This window comes from Sinohyriopsis cumingii, chromosome 17, assembly GCF_028554795.1.
Source record: "Sinohyriopsis cumingii isolate HCF-2022 chromosome 17, ASM2855479v2, whole genome shotgun sequence".
NCBI lineage: Eukaryota > Metazoa > Mollusca > Bivalvia > Unionida > Unionidae > Sinohyriopsis > Sinohyriopsis cumingii.
Window position 1 is genome coordinate 67549261 of NC_142977.1, and position 23086 is coordinate 67572346.

The 23086-nt window shown below is 35.3% G+C and overlaps 2 protein-coding genes across 3 annotated transcripts in view; one reads left to right on the top strand and one right to left on the bottom strand.

Annotated features, from left to right (window-relative positions):
* LOC149779154 (uncharacterized) overlaps window positions 1-17510 on the bottom strand; it is a 52136-nt gene extending 34626 nt beyond the window's left edge. Inside the window, exon 1 of the mRNA XM_089939717.1 lies at window positions 17231-17510. Within this exon, the coding sequence (XP_089795843.1) occupies window positions 17231-17285 (55 nt within the window). The 5' untranslated portion in view covers window positions 17286-17510. The remainder of the gene's footprint in view (window positions 1-17230) is intronic.
* Window positions 17511-18167: 657 nt separating this feature from the next.
* Window positions 18168-23086, top strand: part of LOC149779155 (receptor-type tyrosine-protein phosphatase kappa-like) — a 108981-nt gene continuing 104062 nt past the window's right edge. Inside the window, exon 1 of one of the 2 annotated variants that reach the window (XM_089939718.1) lies at window positions 18168-18600. In XM_089939718.1, the coding sequence (XP_089795844.1) occupies window positions 18531-18600 (70 nt within the window). In that variant the 5' untranslated portion in view covers window positions 18168-18530. The remainder of the gene's footprint in view (window positions 18601-23086) is intronic. The other variant, XM_089939719.1, reaches the window with a different exon arrangement.

Here is a 23086-nt window from a genome sequence, read left to right on the forward strand (position 1 = left end):
CCTCCAGTACAAAGGCGCATACAAAGGGCGGAAACGTGAGTTGTTTACTTGTTAGATCTACCAACTGTAACAAACGGAGAACGCTAAAGCACAGAACAGAACTGAAAAAGAAAATAGAACTCCCCTCTATATTAGTGTCTAGCAAATATAAACTTAAATTCACAAGGCTATTGTGACCCGTAGGACAAGTAAATGTAGCTAGTTTGGGATTTTACGACAAGTAAATGCAGATTTGAGATTGTATGGCAAGTAAATACAGATTTGAGATTGTATGACAAGTAAATACAGATTTGAGATTGTATGACAAGTAAATACAGATTTGAGATTGTATGGCAAGTAAATACAGATTTGAGATTGTATGACAAGTAAATGCAGATTTGAGATTGTATGACAAGTAAATACAGATTTGAGATTTTATGACAAGTAAATACAGATTTGAGATTGTATGACAAGTAAATACAGATTTGAGATTGTATGACAAGTAAATACAGATTTGAGATTTTATGGCAAGTAAATGAAGCTAGTTTTGAAATTTTACAAGTAAATGCATATTTGAGTTTGTAAGACAAGTAAATGCAGCTAGTTTGAGATCATATGACTAGTAAATACAGCCATTTTGAAATTGTATGACAAGTAGATGGATCTAGTTTGAGATTTTATGAAAAGTAAATGCAACTTCGAGATTGCATGACTAGTAAATGCAACAAGTTTGAACTGGACGACAAGTAAATGCAGCTAGTTCAGGATCGGGTATTTCTTAGAAAAATGGGAATAAAACTATCATTAGCAGTGAACTTGAATATGAGTGAAGACTGCGAGAACATTGTTGAATATTTCTAATCCCGAGTTATGATTTCAGACAATTACGTGTTTGGAGATATATATATATATATATATATATATATATATATATATATATATATATATATATATATATATATATCACCTCTTTGGGTGTTGTAAAGTAATAACTCCAATACTTTGTTTGTTTAGTAGGGATTGGTTTGTTTACATAAAACGTTGTGCTATCAATCATGACTCACTTAGTGAAACCACTATTTGAAACCACAACTTAGTCACAGTCTATATATATATATATATATATATATATATATATATATATATATATATATATATATATATATATATATATATATCTTCAAAAATATTATTATGTTTTTATAATGTATTGTGGTTGGCAAAGAGCCAAAAACCAGTCCAGTTATGCACAACGAAAACGTTCTTGCGGTCCGTATACTATAAATGCGCAATGAATGCAATTCAAAATGAAAGTAACTTAGCTAGTGTCAAGAAAACTCTACAAACCAAGGTTAGAAATCTTTGGACTGATCATATCGAAACTCGGTCTATTATGCACGACCTTTCTATTATCAACAAAGTCAATGCACAAGAGATGTTAGATCTTGTTACTGGATATGTAAAGGATATCTGCGCGATTTTATTTTTCCTTTGAGCAGATATAACGAAATATTCACTGCTGAAGTGGGAAACATTCGTGACAAGGCAAAATTTTTCCACTTCACGAATGATATATTTCATATCTCATAAAACAACCCTGTAAAAAAAAGTTATATTTTTGTGTGGAAAAAAAACTGTCGATCTCTATTGATTTGTTTTCTACATTCTATGTAAATGCAATCAATGGCTGCATGCAACATCGATAGAACATGTTCCGAAATTTACAGTAATTTTAGGGCACTGAACGTTTGTAAATTTAGCTTCATAAATAATGCCTAAAAGTATACATTTTATGTAATTAATTAATTTTATTTACCAATTTCTAGCGCAGAATGATACTGTGAAAAGCGCTCGGTGTAGGTGCAGCATGAACATCAAATAACGGTCACAAGCTACAGATGTCAGAAAGCAACATCTTTAAACAAAAGCATTTAATGATTGTAAGTTTATTTGTATGGGCTATTTTCTTCATTACTGCATTCAAACATAAAGTTTTACATTTCTTCAGTCTAGTTGCACTCACATTTCGACCACTTCATTCAGTTTACAATCCACTCTCATCAATACCCGATTTCTTTTTCGTTTTCAGACTTGATTGTGATGGTGTTGTGAGTTAGAATAGCTACTTGCAAAATTATATCCCTATATTTATCCATATTTGTTCCCTAAAACAAATAAACCCTTTTTGTCGTAGATTGTAAAAGGCATTCCATATTGGAGGGGGTGGGGCATAATTTCGAATAACAGCAGCTCATATCGCTTCAGTCACTAATAGCTTGCACGATTCACGTGGAAGACTAATTAAAAAGAGTTAATACCTGATCCTACTTTTCATTATTTGGCTCGTCTTTTTAGACATTCTTTATTGAGCATCCTTACTGATTACGTTAGTGCAGACTGGAGGGTTTGCGGTCCTGATACAATTTAAGATTTGTTCAAAAGGAGAGAGAGAGAGTACATACTTCCAAACGTGAGATCGCCACTGTGGTAACGAAACCGGCATCATCACGTAGCGATATAATTTTCCTAACACAGATACATTCGAATATCTCACTATGAAAAAATGTAATAAATAAATTTATTCATGTTGTGAGTGTCCGTTTGTGTGAATATTGACACATTTGATTCGTCTTTAATTTACTGAAGTAAGAGCAACTATTGTTAATTTCTCTTCGTCTTCTTTTTGTTGTGGATCTTCTTAAACAAAAAGGGTCATTTAGGTATAATATCCCCCTTAAGTTCAGATCAGGAGGGCAATATACTTTGTGGGCGGAGGATATTTCACGAATTTTCCTAAGTTGTCACAGGCCTCATGTTCTTACTATATTTATGAAATTAATTCACAGATTTACCCTTTTGTTCTTGTAAGTATTCTGGGGTCACACATTACTACTACAATAATGAAATCATTTTACATAATGACACATTTTATTATTTCCACAGCAAAGAAAACATACTTAATAACCATCGGTTGAATACACGTTTATCCGAAACTTATAGCAGAAGGCAATTCTTACCGCAAAACGTTCTTTGGGCCGAATAGAAGCTTTAGACGAGTCGGATTTTGCCCAACCCTGGTTTTGATTATAGGTAAAATAGTAGAGTTGAAAGAAGGTGGCAATTTTTTCCTTCATACAATTTTTGCACTATCCTTTATCATAATAAATATCAAAGTACTTTCTCTAACCCATACATGAAGAAAGGAGGCGTTAAAATTTGATACCATTTTCGTGAATCTCCAATGTCTCCTTATGTAGATAATTCCGGATATTAGGACATTCATTAAAGGCATTAAAATTATATATATATATATATATATATATATATATATATATATATATATATATATATATATATATATATATATATATATATATGTGTGTGTGTGTGTGTGTGTGCCACATGCGTTAAAATTAACGTGACTTTCAAACTATTTTATAAGGTTATTTGTCTAACATATGCGGTTGGAGGTCTTGGAAAACGCGTTCTGCGACAAAATCGAGCCTAACTAAGCAAGTGCAACTCATAACTGCATCTTCAGGATTTTTGAAGACTTTCAATTTGCAATAAACAGTGTTGGGCAAGGGTCATGCACTTGCATGTACCATCCTTGGTGCTAGTCCACCGACCGAAGTACATTACAATGCAACGGTCAACATGCATACATTTTATGCTTAGATGAGGAGGGAGAAACTGTTTAAATGACACACCTGCATGACAATGCTTTAGGTTATTTCATCCATTTATTTTTATACTCATCCAACGTGTGTGAAAAACCATTTAGACTCCGTAGTTTCAGACACGTTTATGATCAATACCACACGAAATCATAAAAAATTATACTTGTAAAGGTTCATCGAACAAGACCCAACATAGTAAAAACTTGAAAGGTGGTCCACGAACGGTCAGGTTTTTTTTACGAACTACTTACTTTGAATACAGTCACTCTCAACAATGATGTTCTTCAAGGTCTACCACATGAAGATACATATGCGTGACACCTTTGCTGATAATGACGGAGACTACGTGTGATAAATTATCCATACCACCTGTATTATACATTTTCCTTATAGCCTGTTAAAGGAAACTGCACAGTGCTACCTCACGCGCGTGGGCCCCAAGTGGCCGAGTGGTCTAAAGCGCTCTCCGTCACGGATCACTGCCATCTCACCTCTGTCTGCGTGGGTTCGAGTCTCGGGCTCGGCCAATGTGGATATGTCAGAAAGCTTGCCGGTAGCTTCTCGTGGGTCGGTGGTTCTTTTCGGGGTTTTCCCGGGTTCTTCCTCCACCATTAAATCTGCCCGCCATGTATAGCCTATCTTGTGCTGAAAAATGGCGTTAAACCCTATAACAACAACAACAACAACAACCTCACGCGCGAGCATTACACCAACGGCATGTTAACTGCTACATCACGCGTCAACATTACACCAAAAGGATGTACAGCTATATCACACGTCAACATTACACCAACGGCAAGTACACTGCTTTACCACGCGCCAACATAAAACAACCGGACTCTTTCTCTGAAGGCAGGTACAAGCGGCATCCCCTTGCATAAGGCCATAGCTTATTACAAAAAAGGGGCAGGTCTGTCTACAAACAGAGGGAGGTGAACATTTTCCGTGCCGTCGAAAGGTTCACATCCTCGCTACCTTTTCATGTCTTAAAATTATTAAACAGAATTTAATAAGAATGATCAGAATCGAACTCCCATTTTACCATATGAACAAACGTACATAGGCAGCCGAACTTGGTACGATTTTGGACAAATGATGCGGCATCTTAATCGAGAAATCAAGCTTGTTGTATTTTTTATCTTAAAATCAAAATATGACACTAAATCGACAGATCTGAGTGCACTGTACATAGGCACTAAAATCAACAGGTCTGAGTGCAATGTATCTAAGCACTAAAATCGACAGATATGGCTGTACTGTACCTAGGCGCTAACATCGACGACTCTGAGTGTACTGTACCTAGGCGCTAAAATCGATAGGTGTGAGTGCAATATATATAGGCATTATAATCGACAAGTCTGAGTGCACTGTACCTAGGCGCAAAAATCGACAGGTGTGTGTGCAATATATCTAGGTACTAAAATCGACAGGTTTGAGTGCACTGTACCTAGGGGCTAAAATCGACAGAGCTGAGTGTAATATACCTGGAAAAGGTATAATATAAGTACGAGAAAAACGGTACAGCTATGATTTACACATGCCTTTGTTTCATACAACATTGTGCAGAAATTTAGTTATAAAGTTTTTGTTTGGTAAACATTGTAAAAATATTGTGAAATATTGGTTGCTGTAATAATGGTGACATATTCAACAATTCTGCCCCAATTAATTCTTAACCACAAGTATTGAATAACATTTATTGACTAGATAGATAGACAGATAGACAGACAGACAGACAGAGAGATAGAGAGATAGATAGATAGATAGATAGATAGAATTTTCTTTACTGTTAATTCTTAATCCCTATAAAACATATTTATAAAACAATTATGTTTTCTTGTCGTATGAAATTATTACTTTGCAGTAAACGGTCCATATTGCGGATCTGATTTAGCAAGAACCTGCATATAACGAGTCTATATTTCCACCCGGTTGGAAGCGAAACTTTACTTTTACTTCGTTGTGTTTAAAACGAGATCCATGTAACAAGCTAAATTTGTGTATTCCCCGGACTTTGTAATAAACAAACTTACAGCAATTTCTGTATTGCGGCAATCAACAATAGGTTGACATAATGACGTTCACTTTTCAAAAGTTACAAAAACTGATGTTTGCTTGGTCCAGATCTTTCTTATGTTCAGAGAATAATTTAGACTGGTAGCAGCATCTTGTTACCACGTGCTACGTTAACATGTTACAAGAGTTACATATAGTTTATATACTCATGTTACCATCTATAACGGTGGCATTTAACATGTACCATATTTACTGACGCTGCCATTTGCATCATATGTTACATGCACCGAATTTACGTTACAATTGCCTTATTTACTGATATCAAGATTTTTTATATAAATCTGTAATATCAACATGATACGTGTACCGCATTTACCGATGATGCCATCCGTAACATCAACATGTTACATGTAATGTATTTACTATGTTATAGCTGTTACACAAGTCTGTAACATTAATATGTTACATCTAATGCATTCTACTGTTACAACTGTTAAACAGTAGGCAACATCAACATGTCAAACGTGCCCTATTTACTGAGTTTACGATTTGTAACATCAATATATAACACCAATTTGTAACATCAGTCTATAACATCAATATGTAGCATCAAAGTATAACAACATGAAACAATGTATACGCAACTACAAACAATATACGCTGAGTGATGTTTTACAATGCACCAGAAGATCAGGGTTGATGATGTTTTACAATGTACCAAAAATCGGGGTTAACGATGTTTTACAATGCAGTAACAAATCGGGGTTAACGATGTTTTACAATGCAGTAACAAATCGGGGTTAACGATGTTTTACAATGCAGTAACAAATCGGGGTTAACGATGTTTTGCAATGCAGTAACAAATCGGGTTTAACGATGTTTTACAATGCAGTAACAAATCGGGGTTAACGATGTTTCAATCTGGCTAATATCTTCACTCGACTACGTACAGTCTACGTTTCAATTGCTATGGTAGCAGATAAGACTTGCTATGGTAGCAGATAATGCAGCTTGGATACCTTTCATACGAAATGAAAGGTGGTACATAGCTCGATCAACCAAACGCGTGGCGTCGGTTAATAAAAGGTTTACTTGTTCATAAACAAGATAGATAATCAAGCATAAACTAAAAGTCATTGTAGAGGGGGTCGTCTCTTCCTGGAAATAGGCAGGTTTCAGTTTGAACAAAGACCTATTAAGCAGTCCTTCTGAGTTTTGGGGAAGACGATAGGAAATTCTCTATATTCGCATTCTTGGTAATCGGAATCAGAATAATGCTGATATGTACATGAAACAATTATGTGCACAGTCTCTATTTCAGTTTGTTTTCATTGTTTTCATGCAAGCACTTGCGACTAATGACTTTACGCATACTTTGTTTACAGATATTGTCATTGCTTGTAATAAATACACAGAATGTATTAAATGCGTTTTGTTCATTCTTTATTTAAAGTATCAATACCATGTTCTATAGCTGTAAACTTAGGCCGGATGCTGAAAGTGAAATTTTATTATTGCGGGAAAATTGTCATAAACATTTTCTGCGTTCCATTTGTATATGTTGCACGCATTTTTGGCCTCTCATTATCCATACGCATTCTTATTGAAGTCTAACAATTCATCCGTCTGTTCGTCAAACTTCCACCTTGAAAAGTCATGAGATAGATGCTAGACACAATTAGGTTTTGCAGAATACTTGTACAAACAATGACAAGATACATTCTGGTAGAGGTCAAAAGGTCAATTTTCAAACGAAAAAGTCAGCTACAAGAATGATGGTATATTTTTGGCAAAACATTAAAAGAAACCTATGTAAACACGAAATAAGTAAACATATGTGGCATATGTTTAGTCTTTCTAGGGATCAAACTTGGTCAAAGGACACCTAATGTAGTCTTTTTGAACCTAAGTTAAATGGTTCTATAAAACTTTCTTCCAGATTATGCAACGACATTTAAAATGCATGATGAAAATTTCGGGTCTTTCAATAACACATCTTTGAAATTGCGATAGTGTTATTTGTCACCAGATCTTTAAATCTGGGGGAAATCCCGCTCTTTTGCCTTTCTGAATTCAGTGCCAGTAATGAAGTATTATTCATAATACGCACAATTCTCTATTGCAGCTGCTTATTAATTCATTAATTAAATAAATAATTAATCAACATAACATGCTTCCATGTCTTATCAAAGACTATAAAGAAAAATTGAGAGAAGTATATATTGCAAACAGTTGGGGACAAGAGGCAGCAAAATAGGTTTCTTGCTGGGCATATGTGCCCCCTTCCCTCCCTCTTTCTTTCTGACTCTCTCCTGTGATTATCTATTATCAAGAACAGAATATTCAAACTTTAGGTATGAATGTCACTGCGAGTAAGAAATATATGAATCGATATCATACAAAGAGACTAGTACCAATGGCGCGGATGCGAATGGGAGTGGAAGGTGTTGACTATCGAACCACGACCATTAAACTTTGTAACAACTCTTGCTTGAAAGAACTTAAATAATCCATGGATTAAAGAGTGCTGTAGAAAGTTTCAAAATTAAAATCAAAATATCATATTGTGTGTCGTGCCGAAACATTTTGTGGTAAAGTTTCCTGCACGTGACACAGCACTACAAGAGACGCGGCCTATTCTGGTGCGTCCTTCATGACCCTTAGTAATGGACACGTCAGGCGGTTTGAATTTACTAACGTGACAGTTAACTAAATACAAATACAAAAATTCTGATCTGCACACGGCATCTTCATTTCCGTGATTAGTGGCAAAAAGTACATCTGACACATTTTAAAATAGGCAAATTGTAGTGGCAAAAGGTACATCTGATACATTTTATAATAGGCAAATTGAATAAAAGTACTGAAATTGCATAGTAGGAAACTTGAGCGTTTGCACTCACATGGAAGCGTTGGTTGGGGGATATGGAAAGACCCATTTGGTGAATTAAAATATTTTTGCCATGGGAGTTACAATACATCTAATAACTTCTCTGCTGCCCAAGACATTACCCTTTTTTATACTCTACCCCAAACACAACCATATCGATAAATACAAAATAAACAAACAAATGATTCCAATGCAATGACAAAATGGATGACGAATTTAATGTCCATATTCAATTGTGCATTTCTTTTTTCTTTTTTTTATTGGGAGGTGAAGATTTTTATTTTTATTTTTATAAAATAATTGTTTTGGGTCACATTAATGAACGCGTGCAAGCTTGTTATGGTTTCAGTGGATCAGCTAAAACTAATTCAAAACATATCAATATATCAAGAGATCCAGTGCTATCACGAGTTGGACGAAACGGAGCTAGAGGAGAGTTTCGCCGTGGGAAAAATACGGCAAACTCTGACATTCAAGCTTTGCACCCCTGGCAATCTCCCTTTCGTCCACCCCTTTCAACGGCCATGGGATGATTTAATGTGCCATATATATGGGGTAGTCTGTTGTTACACCTCGTTGGTACACATTGTATGGGCGAAATAAGGTCTAAATCACACGAGTTACAAATATTTAATCTGAAACACGTGGTAGGTTCTATGCGTCTGTTATGTTTAATTGTTATAGATGACATTTTCGTAAGTTTTAGATGCCTGGAGTACAATACAAGTGCAAGATAAGATAATTTTCAAGGGAGAGGAAAATAATTATCGATTAATGTGCTTAAACAACGTGCGTAAACAGCGCGACTAGGACAAACTATAGCTTGCAGTTATCAATTGAAGTGACGCATGGTACGAACTTTTATCAAATACACGCCCTTCTTTACAACTCTTATTCACCCATCAACGAGGAGCATAAACGAAAACTGTAGATAAAATCCCTGATTTGCCGTTAAAACAGTTTTAGACTTAGGCTATACTGTAAATGGCGCGCTGACCGAAACATGTCCTCACTTATTACAAGTAATTATTCTTATGATCTCAACGTAAATGATAGTGATATTTTAGCAAGATATCGGGTGGTATTGACACCTGCGATTGAAACACGTGACCAAAGTGTGAAGCAATTTTTCCGTCTACCCTCGTGTTTTTGTTATATTTATTTATTTATTTATTTATTTATTTATTTAATGTTTAGCTTCCACTTACGAGGTTCAAACTATTTAGTTGTCAGTTTCTCTGTTAGCTCAACAACATTGGGTATAACTGAGCTACACTTTACAGGGATGTGAAAAGTTAACTGTTAACTCTCAGCTTCATGTATTCAATCACAACTCGAGTATATGTATTTGTGATCGGGACCATTACATATACATGGACGCCCGCGCAATGGCGCCCCACCCCTACCCCGATTTCACCTCTAAACATGTTTTAGCCTACATCAGTAAAACTTAATAACTGACCACTTCGTGTTTGCCCCCCCCCCCCAATAATTTTATGGGCGCCCCTGTAAAGATATGTATATCGTGTACACTGCGTCTTTGATATAATATCACTTTTATACATTTTTTTAATTTTTTTCCCCATTAAAATGGAGCACATGAAGTTTGATGAACCACTACATATATGATATTAAGCATGGGTTCCAGTCGGTCAGTAGTAATTATAATGGTTCATAAAACGCAATATTCACCTCAGCGACGGCCAATATGTCAGTATAGACTAAGTTTAATATCACACATACTATAGATGGCTAAAAACCCAACAATGAATTATGACTTACTTAAAATAAAGTAGTGTTGCTGTTTCTGAATAGCATTTTATTATTTCTGGAATTATGAAGGAATTATGAACCTAAGCTGTCACGAGACAATGAGAAAACTCGATGACTCTGAGACCAGTTTTAAAACTTCTCCATGACGAATATTGTTGACTTGAGATTGTTGAATAATATAATTTCAGAATTATTAGTATAATGCCCTGTATTGCTTTCTGTTCAGTAAAATTATTGCAAATTCCATTTTTATGGTTTAACTTTCATTATCCACCCCCGCACCCCCGGGATAATCTAAAACGTTTGTAAACTGGAATAATGGTGAGCCATTTTCTGACGTAAATATACTCCATACTCAACCGTACTTTGCTATCGCCCTCAAAATGGAGATGACATAACATACATAAATATAGACCTAATAGAAATTACAGTCAGCCTCCTTACCTCCAGCTGCCGTTCCAAAGAAAAGGCATCAGCTCTTAGAAATATCATAAAATGTACAATAATTAATTGTCTAGTATGAACATCTTTATATGATAACCATATCGTGTATCTCTAAAATACATCAGTAACTGTAAAACTAACTGCAAAGTGTGTTATATTTTGAACCAATCGGAAATGAGAAGGGGCAATAACTCTTGTATAGATAGCAAGCGTACTGTACAGTGACGTCAAAATTCACAACCTTTAGATAACAATAGTACAAATTTGTAAGTATGACTCAGATCCATCAACAACTGCATAACTAGACGAGTTCACAATAATATATCATACATTGCAACTATAACTAGAATATTAACAAGTTTCATGATCTGAAAACTTCAAGAGTAGATGAAATTATAAGATTCTGTTAAATAATGTATTCAGCATTGGTTATGTGTTTGTTTTGGGTTTGGCGTGTTACGTCACTAAATACAAGTTACAGTATACTTTTAGTCGATTCGGGGAGATCATATGACGGTCACATGTCTAGCACCGCAGTCAATGAGGAACCGGTGTAAGTAAGTGAAAGAGGTCAAACACAGGTATAAAAATGGAGGGAGCGCACTAATATGTCAATATACACATCATCAGACAATAGGGTACTAACTGAAGGAGGGGAGCGGATGGGGCGGTTGCCATGGGCTCCAGATGTCTTGGGGCTCCAAAATCACCAGCGCCAGAGCTCCTGGGACGCCAAAACCCTTTTGGGCCATCCATTCCGACGCCATTAACCCTTGGTACATCCCTGTCTTGAGATGATTATGACAACATTATGTACAAAGATTCACAGCAAAACACGGAAAACACCCTGAGACTAGTTGAACTTAGTGCCATACACTACGTCCAACTCTAAGTAGAAAAGGACAATAATTCTAACAACAACTGCATAAACATTGTGATGTGTTCAAACGCCTATCTTTAGATAATGCCGTAATATGCATCAAGTTTAATAGCGATCCATCAAAATATGTTTCATTCACGAGTTTCTGCCACACATTCCATTCAGTTGCAAGTCAAAAATAAATGGTCAACAACTGTTTAAACAATCACAGCAACATTATTAGTCGATATTCAGATGGTGAGCGTCATATTTACCACGTTTTAAGGTAACCTTTAGGTAAACTGCCATATTGCCCTTATTCACGAAATTGTGTGAAGAACTGATGGACGGACGGACACGACGAATCATTTATCATGCAGATGAGAGCAGTGACCTCAGCTGTAGGCGTTTTACATTAGCCAAGCATCAGACAGTAAGTACCAGTAAGTTGCGTACATACTTAAAATAGACAGTTCCCGATGTCGTTGAGAAATGTTACCTCCTATTTGTTGGGTACAATCCAACATGCTATGAACTTAGTTCACTTCCATCAAGAAATTAGGCCGATAAATCACCCCCACACCTATAATAATATTGACTAGATGTTAGGGGCTGTTATCACCGTTTCATTAAAACCTGCACAAATCTGCTGCCGCTCTTGTCTGCACACATCGGTGTATATTTTATACACTTACCGGTATTTCTCGCGGTTGTCTAGCTACCATCAGCTGATAGGTATTTTTTGTGATATGTACATAGCATTTCTGAATCAAACGTTATGTTTGGGCACTTGTAATCCACGTTGAAAAACAGAACCCTCTGACATTATGACATTTTGAATTTCGCGATAGATATGGATATTATCAAATACCGGTAAGTGTCTAAACAACATTTAGATGTGTTCAGGAAACATTTGCATGCAGCAAAACTGCTCATTGTACAAAACAGATGACATTGGATACATATATCGTCTATCATTATCAATACAGATTTGAGGGGTTGGTTTATCGGACTATCAAGAAATCACAGCCCCATGGTCCAGATCCGTAGAATAAAAATCACAGAAAAAAACGAAAGCAGCCTGGTCCGAAGAGTCTAGATTGAAACGTCTGTTTCATTTTCAGTATATTTTTTAAAATTTTTTTATTATTTTCAGATACATGATTTTTACTGAATAAAAAAAAAAAAGAATCTCAGTCTTTTTGGGATAAAGGGTTTTGAAGCATTTTTGATAGTAACTAGATCATTCAAAGTGATCACAGCTGAGCAATGTTTAGAAACACACACACACACACACCCACACCCATATATATATATAAAGTAATGCTTATATTACTAAGGATGGAACACGTTTATTTTATAAACCACGGATTTCGCAAGAAATTCGATTTGCGGATCATTTTGTAAATGAGGAAAGTTCCTGAATAAACTTTCATAATGTTAATGCAAAGTTTCTATTCACTTCAATTTCAAAGATTTTCAAAGCATATATACGGTATAAAGTCATACAAAAGTAAATTCAGAATCAGTTAATAGTTCTAATTTACAACAATCCCTCGTAAATAGTGTTGTATACATTATTATTAACATACAAAATGATGAAGAAATGTATATGCTAAACTGATTGGAAACAAGGAAATGGCAATTGTTAGAAGAAAGTGAAAATTTTAATTTTGTGAAAAGAATGGCAGTCGTGTTTCTTACTACAGTAGAATGCTACAAAATGTTCAAACCTTCGATGGTTGTAGTTTAAAATAATATATATATATATAATTTTATCTACAAATTGATTTCTCGAAAGAAATAATTGTCCAATCGAGCGCTGCCATATCTGTATGTTCCATGCCGAGACATTATCTCATATGTATCAGGGATTGCCAGGTAACAAAGATATTTTAATAAACCTTTAGAGTGGACATAAAGTAAGTGCTACCACGTCCAAAATTTGGAATTTTTATAAAAAATGACTATACAGAATTGCAGTTGTAATTGAGACAGGCCAATTTGTTCTGCATTTATAGAAACCATAAATAGGAAAAGTTTGACAAAGATGGCCATTGTACAAATAGTTAATATAGTCATCGGTAAATCTCTGCACTATATATAGGTCTTTGCATTTTCGGTCTGTTGACAGAAATGGCACATTGGCAAACAAACTTATGCTTTCTAACGTAGATTACCCAATAGTAATGATGATATCTGATACATAGTGGAAAGATTACTTTGCTGGTGTATTGTCAAAGAATATATATATATATATATATATATATATATATATATATATATATATATATATATATATAGAGAGAGAGAGAGAGAGAGAGAGAGAGAGAGAGAGAGAGAGAGAGATGGGTATCATGATAAATTTTGTAATATGCGGTTTGCTGCGGTATTTCTGAACGTATACGTACCACAATATAATGTAATTGTATTAGGAACCAATTCAATGTTCACAGGGCTTATTAGATCGATCTGAATCGGGCCCCACGCGTTAATAATTTGTAAAATATATCAATAGAGACAAGGCAATTTTAAAGCGATGGAAGATAATTTTAAGTGCAGTATCATATAAAACTTGTTTATTTCCAAAAGCCGTGCTCACAGCGGGCTTCGCGCATAAATCGAAGGGGCCCCGCCAAAATGATCCAAATTGGGCGCTGCGTTTGATAAGGTCAGTGCTGAATGTTCAGGGGCAGTGGCCTGACACTTTGTTTATTTTCTGTCTGCCCATGTCTGGAAAAATATCTTGCTCTGATTTAAAGCAAAATAACACCATATTATATCTGTGATATTAATTGGACAAAATAACACCATTTTATATCTATATTATTTGGACAATTTGGACAAAATAACACCATACTATATCTATGATATTATTTGAAAAAAATATTGATCATTTTGAGATAAAAGAAAATATAATTATATAATTCAGCTGGAAAGAAACTCACAACATCTTCCCCTTCTGATAGTACCTTATAGAACACGCATGTTTTATGTTCTTGTTAAATTTTTTTTATAAACTGTAATCTGAAAACTGTAACTAAAGTGGGATGATTAAACCTGCGATATTGTGAAAGGTGTAATGGTGAGGTTAGAGGATCTATAGATTAAATAGGAAGTGTTGATACTGAAGTCTAATATTTACTCGCTACAGCGTTGATATGAGAGGCAGGAAACTCTGAGTCAGATACCAACACCCACGAATAATATTTTTCTGAGAGGGCCAGTAAACATAAAACACACTTACTCAACAAACGAGAACAATTTAGTAGACTTGAAATATTGCGTAAAGTTGAGATAGAAAATAACTGCACTCCTGAAAACCGTAGGATGATTTGCTGCCTTACAAAGGAATAAATATAATTAACGCAATCACATATGCTAGAAAATAGCCCAAACATGAAATGTATTTTTCTTTTGTTTCTTGTTTTTCTTCATCCGAAATTTTTCAAAAGTTGGATGTGGTTTGAATGTCTTGAACAACATTCCATCTGGTCACCGCGCTGGCAAACGTGACACGTGTCAAAGATTAAATGCTCATACGCATAATTTTATTGGAAAAAATCGCAATTTAATGTGCGACAGACACAGCCGTTTAATAAAAATAATAATCTTTTTAATTACTTTGTCATGACTAAGGAAACATGCTGTTAATATCGTTAAAGTCTGATAGTTCCTTACTGATGGAAATTACTGAATTAATAACCGGTAGAGTGAAAAAGTACCGTGGTAAGTACCACTGAAAAAATAAAATACCGCGTTAATGACTGTATGGATGGGTTTAGAGAAGGACAAGAAGACAGCATGACATTCAAACAAATGTTGTGAGCACGAGCCTTCAGATAGAAATCATTAGGGGTTCCAACTGCAAAATAATTATCACGAAAACTATTTTTGTGCTCCAGTGAGAATTGATGATTGTAATAGTAAAATATGCAGAAAATCTTCAACATTTATAAGTTTCAAGATTTTCGTACTTCTACGTGTGTAACGACCCCTCCCCCCCCACCCACCCATGCACCCAACCCAACAAATTCCCAACCAAACTTAAATGATACGATTTTACTCCAGTGCTGATATTCTGCGCTAATCGGACCATAAGACATAAGCCCAAACCCACTGTAACGGCATAATTAGATCTTCCAAGAAATTGTAAGGTTTCACTTTGAACAAAGAGCTTGTGATTACGCTTTCTATAGCTCTGAGAGGAGAATTCTCTGCAAGCCCATTCTTGTAAAATGGGATTTATAATAATGCAGACTAAAGCTTCTCAAACTTCATCAATATTTGTTTGGTACAATTCAGTTAAAAATTTGAATTCATCACGTCAATATGGCAACCAAGGCGATCGTCTGCCAATAAATATTAAAGCAACTCTTGCAGACAAGTACTTGGAAAAAAATACTTAAAGGACCTTAAAAATGGAAGAGTGAAGTCTAACGTTTTTAGTTTAATGCAAATTGACATTCAGTGATTGTCTGAGTGGCTATTTAACAGCACATCGCCACATGAAAGGTGTAATGGTGCTAAGGCAGTTGTGTTAAAATTTCTTATCCTTTCTCAAAAATTCGATTGTCCTCGAAGCATTCCAAATCATTGTTAGATATATTACAGTTATATTGGGTTCGGGGTTGGGTAAAGGTTAAATATGAAACACAGAATTCGGACAGCTATGATGGAGTGAGATTTCTGGGAGGTGTCGTCCCACGTCAACATAAATGTCCAAATATCTAAGATGTGTTTGTACGGTCAGAGGAAAGTCGATATGTGCTTATTTGGATTCGAATCCGCATCCTTCTTTTCGCCACTCCAGGTCAGAGCTGAAGAAAATAGATGCATTTTACAATTTTTCTTCAAGTAGTTTTCTTCAAGAAATTTTTGAGAAGGGATAAGAAATTTTAATACAACTGCCTTAGCACTATTACACCTTTCATGTGGCGATGTGCTGTTAAATAGCCACTCAGACCTCTTTCGTCATACGCACGTATAAAATGCTAAAGGCATCCCTTCATCGCGTAGCGAACAAAAAAAAAAAAATAATTGGAGTGATTTGTCTCATATCAAGGTTGATTCTAATGCTAACAAAATATTAAAATAATTGGTTCTAAATGCATTATTTATTTTTCTTGTCAAAACTTTCATACGCAGCGCGTATCTGCATATAGGCAGCTACGCGCATGCAGTCTGGCTTTAATCATTGAACTACGGCTGGCTCTTTAATAAAAATATTATTTTTTTTTACACACAAAAAATTACCTCAAGTGATATGGATTTACTAACATGACAGTCAAGTAAATAGAAACTACTTGAAGATAAGTTGTAAAATGCATCCATTTTCTTCAGCTCTGACCTCTTGATAAATGACAAACGGTAATCTCCATATATAGTAAATTTACAACTGCTAATTTAAATAAGACTACTGTAAATGCAAAGGAATAATTAGACTCACATGTGGAGTTTCAATACGATGGACAACCAATGGGTAGATATACGGTACACATACTAATCCCTCTGCTGCTTTCAACGCCACTTTCCTTTAGCCCCTCACAATTTTCCCCAGCGATATCGTTATGAATAAAAATTACTTACCCAATACGTACGATCCCACTGCGATGACAAAACATGCGATGAATCTGAATTCCATGTATTACATTTGCTGTTTTCGAAATGAAATAAATTTAGTGTCGCAGTATTCAATGCAAAGTAACCTTTTCCAGCTTTACCTATTAACTAAAACTAATTTACAGCACTGCAAAATATCGATCCAATCGCCTCGGCACCAAATAATCTACTTGTGCTGCTGTGTCGTTAAACACCAAACCAACCAAAAATAAAATATCGACAGATCGCGCAATGCGATAGTGCAATGGTAGGTTAAAGCTCAAAACGGTGCGCATGGCGCAGGTGGAGTAAGTTCTAATTGATACGGCTGTAACAGATACTTAATATGGTGAAAAAAGTATTAAACTTTGAGAGGATTTCACAGCATAACATGTTGTTTAATTATTATGGGTTTAATTCTCATCAATTTTTGACGGAAAGCATACATGTTCAAAGATCTTGATATTTAACGGGAGAGGAATCTTATTAGGGGCAAATTCTACATTAACACTGTTTCCTTGACTACATGTTATAAACACCGGTGACTTTATGCAAGGACACAATGTCAACATTTGCAGTGATCGATCGGTGTGACACATGGTGCAAGGATTTCTTGATACATTCTCCCTTCTCGACAGCTCTTATATGCACGATACAGTAGGAACATAAACGAGAAACTGTACATAATGCCTATAATTCATTGTTAACAGAATAGGAAACTAAGATAGCAAATAGCGTACTGCCCAAAACGTGTTCATACATGTTCGAAGTCATTAACTGCACACTCCCAAATGAAAATATATATGGTCGATTAGGCCTTGAATTAAATGCCTGCTTATCATTATATACCTATTTATCCACAAAGTCTCTTTTTTTTAAAATAGCATTCTTGTTGATTTTGAACATAGTGATCAGAAATACATTTTATTGAAGTCTGTTTCATGTTATGCATAACACGTATACCTGGAATTGTATTCACACAGCAATCATAAAGACTTTAAAGCTAACGGATCAATACATTTCTAGAGTACATTCGAATGTCGCCGTCCTACAGTTAGGGACAAGGTCACACGGCAACCGCATGTAGTACGGACCTTACTTATCTATATATGCTCACATTTTAACGGACAACTGCAATCTGAATTGCCTTTCAATCAGTGTAGAATGTAAATATGTGGGATGGTACTGTTGGTGTTTTGAGCAATTTACTTGTCTGTGACAAATGCCGATTTTGAAGAACGGTACACTATGATGTCACTGGAAGCCTTGAATTACGTATGACCTATTCATGACGGATCTGAGGATGATATTTTCAACATTTTCCGTGATAGTTTTTATAATGATTCAGATAATGGCAGGTAAGACGAAATTTCCTCAACTCTTTTGTATAAATAGCATATGTAATAATTTAATATATAGACACAGAACATGTGAGAACATAGCTCTTTATTTCCAGTTTGGAAAAACGCGTAGTTCAGATGTTTCAGTATTCTTGAGAGCAAATTCAATATTGTGAATAGATATACACTCTCACCCACTTCCGTGCATTATTACATTGATGCATATTATAATGCCATATATGACGACCACGCGGGGATGGTTGAATGGGGTGGGCGATATACCCAGTCTTGTAAAGTTTGTTTATTCCATTGATATGCTAAATTCCTTGACCCTAGAGGCAAGGGGGAACGGGGTTTGTGGGATACCCCCATCCCAGTAGAGTTTGCTTTTTCCGTTACAGCTACTTGTGACTTGCCGATGTCAATGGAAATAACAATTCATGTATAGGTGACCTAGTGTTGATAAAACGCGATTATCTTATATGGCACATACATGAACGCCGAACAGTTGCAAAGAAACGACCATTAGTGAAAAGATCTCAAAGAAAATAAAGAAAATACCTAGTTAATATCACATGCTTCCATAACACACACACGCACCCATACGTACGCACGCACGCACACACACACATAAATACATACAAACATAAATTCATACATACATACATACATACATACATACATACATACTTTGACAAATTCCAGTGGATAGAGATAAATCTAAACATATGAAAACTAAGTTTATTAAGTAAGTGTGTCGTTTTAATCTGAATAATTGTAGGAGTCGATATACCGCGTTGTTGTAATTAGAAAAACGAACCTCTACTTGAGACTGATCAAATAAGCTTTAATATAAAAGAAAGTCAAAACAGTTCATAATTGATTCAACGCGGTTTTTACCACAAATGATCGTTTTAGCTATTTTCAGTTTGCGTATATTTTGTAGGCCAGGCAACAGCAATTCTCTGTTCCAGAGAGTGTAACAGAGTCGTAAACGGATATTTTTCTATAACGGCAATCCCCAGCGACTTTGCTGCCGTTGGCTTGGAATCAAGGCCAGTTCATATTATTTATTCATACCATATTCAACGAAGCGATACATTGGGAAAAGGTCAATCTTTCATGAAAACTTCAACATATCTGCATGCAAAATAAAAATGAATTCAATGGATCTAATTTGATATTAGTCCTGTTCATCTATCTATCCTCCATCTCCGATTACCTTTACTTCCTGAACTCCTTATTTCATACATTTTCTCTTTCTTTTATCTGTATGCTGACTCATTAGTTTGACTCTGGCTGCTTAAATCTTTTAAAAACGTATTCCCTCTCAACCCTCTTAACAAAATTTACTTAAAAATTATATCATCATATTGGATCATTTTCATCATGTGAGAAATATCTATTAATACGTTAAAATCATATTATTCTTTTCCATCATCATTTGATCATTAATTAAAAACATATCTCAGAGATCCTTGATTTGATCGTTGGCATTGTCGTGATGTTAATAATAATAATAATAATAATAATAATAATAATGATAATAATAATATAACGAAGGCAACACTTTTGGTCATGAAAGTTCTATCTGCCACGTGTTATGTTATTAAAAGAAGTCACTTGCACACTTTGAGGAATGCTCGCACACATGTTTCAAATGAATACATACATTTAAATATAGTGGTCTACGGGGACGTATATGAACAATATACTATACACAGATATACACATTTCAACATGTCAAAAGTTGTAGTACATACATGGAATAAAACACGCACCTATTATTTCTGGACACAAAGGTAAAATTCTGTTTCTGGGAGGCTTTATAAAATCATTTCAGCTGGTCAAGTAAGAGAATTTGTATAACGTATACTCAAGGGATAGGAATTAAAGAAGGTAGATGCTAATACAGTAAAAGAGTTTAAGAAATGGTTGGTTTTGACCATGGATTTTAGAGCTCATTGGGGATTATGTTCAGTATTTGATGATCTTAGTTGAGTTTTGGTTAGAGATATACTCTGAAGAAAGATCGTTTAGAATCATATATGTCATGATTCCTTTAAACTAAAGGATTTTTTAAATTATTTTTTAAAATTATTTTGAAATGCTATATGTATAAGTAGCCACTGTAGACATGAAAACAGAACATTAGACGGAGTCGTAATAAGAAGCTTCAGAATTATTCTGCCGTCCCTTTCTGGAGTTTGTCGATTCTGCACAGATTATAATTGGATGTGTTTCCCCCATATGGTACAGCCATAGTCTTTCAATGGTAGTAACTATCCAGAAAAAAAAGTTTAAGCGACTAGGGAGGTAGAAATTTCGAAAGAAATTTTAAAAGAGTTATTTTTATGACGGCCATTGTACCTATGATATAGGTATTCCAGAAAAGATGTTCATCAACGTAGACCACAAGAAGTTTTTGTATTCTTAAAACAGACACATGTAAGTGATTTTGAGTTAGAAGTAAATTCATGTTAGTTGACAGGCGCTGCCTTGCTCCTATTGTCATACATTTCGTTTTAGATGCAGTAATATGCATTCTGTTTTGTTGACACCAAACGGACATATTGCCGAGGTTGATTTGAAGTTAATTTCAGTGGAGTCAATACATTTACCAGATGAATGCCGTGGTTAGTATTACATTCCTAATCTGAGTTAGGAAGGATTCTGCCAATGCATTTGGAACCTCACTCCACCCTATTATACAAGCGAACTTGCATAAATTCGCTGGATAAAGATAGAGAAATTAATATATTTATTTTAAAGTTACTTTTACTTCCAACATTTAATTCCTTTCCAATAAACCTACTTTTGACTCTGCTTCCTACTAAAAGTCTCTAATCTAGTTGGAAAATGGCACGTGCATTGACAGAATCGTGATTTTATTAAAGTGTGTTTCCAAGTATATCACAGATGGGTTCAGCCATATTACAATATGACATTTACATGTCCACCCAAAACCCCGTTGCCAGGTATGTTATATTTATGACTACGCTACTTATTGTTATCTTTTTCTCGTGAGTGAACTAGCCACTGTTTTACGCTCAATGCAACTAGTATTTACTACAATTTGTCAGTATTAGTAACTTGTTTCTCAAACAACTCTTTACATATGAAGTAGAACAGCTATAATAGCGTCATACTATATCGCGAATCCAAGGAAAATATTAAATTAAACAACTTGACACCCTCACCCATGCATTTTAGGTACTTATTCATATGGACCCCTCGTCGCCAATTATAGGTCCTGTCGCAATATTCGTGAAATAAGACTAATTTCAAGCAATGGACTGCATCCGAAAAAGCATCGATATTACATTACTCGATCGACACAACACAACCTATAATGTTCATAGACCACCCTGATGGGCTCTGTACATTCCCGTATGCAATGTTTCATGTGTTTATTCATTTACAGCCGTCCTATTTTTTCTGCAGATATTTTATGCAAACATTTGTTTTACAACTTTAATTGGTACCCTACAGCCACTGTTATGTTCACGTGCCTTTCAAACATAACACACACACACACACACACACACACACACACACATTACATTCATCCATCCATCAATCCATCCATCCATATCCCCTGTCTTTCATGCCTTACAGTATTACCCGTGTACTGTGTCTTGCAAAATTTAAAACGTTACCTAATAATAGTCAGCACATAGCAATTTAAGGAGATCAACAGGAAAGAAACGTTGCTACGGGAACGCGTATAAATTACTTAAATCTACCACCTGTCGGTCTGGTATGAATTTGAACAAAAATCAATAAACAATCGTATATAATCATCACGTGTCTCCAAGCGATATATAATTAACTGGGTTTATTTATTAATAACATTATTTAATTGTCCATCAGTTAGCAAACATATAACATCTGCCTTAGTTTTACCTTTGGTCATTTACTCACTCATCAGTTGATCTTAGGCCAACTTTAAATTAAATTAAAATTAAAATTAAATTAATTCCTTCTTCCATTCCTTCCTTTAATTTTATACGTATTGTTATATTCCCTTAAAAGCTGAGCATGACAGCCTGTTAGCTCATCGTCTTATTGATTATTCTGACTTTTAACGCAGCTTTAACAACTTTCAGTGATTTCGATATGATGTATGCAGTGTGGCAGTTGATAGTGATGTCTAGCGCTGGGGCTTCATGCCGCAGATATGTAACACGATGTCCCACCCATTCACATTATCCTGACACCGGACCGACCAGTCCTAACACTAACCTCTTAATGCTGAGCGCCTAGCGAGGCAGCTATTAGTACCATTTTTGTAAGTCTTTGGTATGACTCGGCCGGGGTTCGAACCCACTACCTCCCGCTTCCGAGGAGGACGCTCTAACCACACTACTACAATTGCCACTACTACAACTACAATTGTGAACGGTAATGCCACTGCTACGACATCGATTACCAATAATCAAATCTGCAACATAAATCATTTCAACAATATCGTTGTTGTTGTCAAACCTTTCTCTAGTCAGTG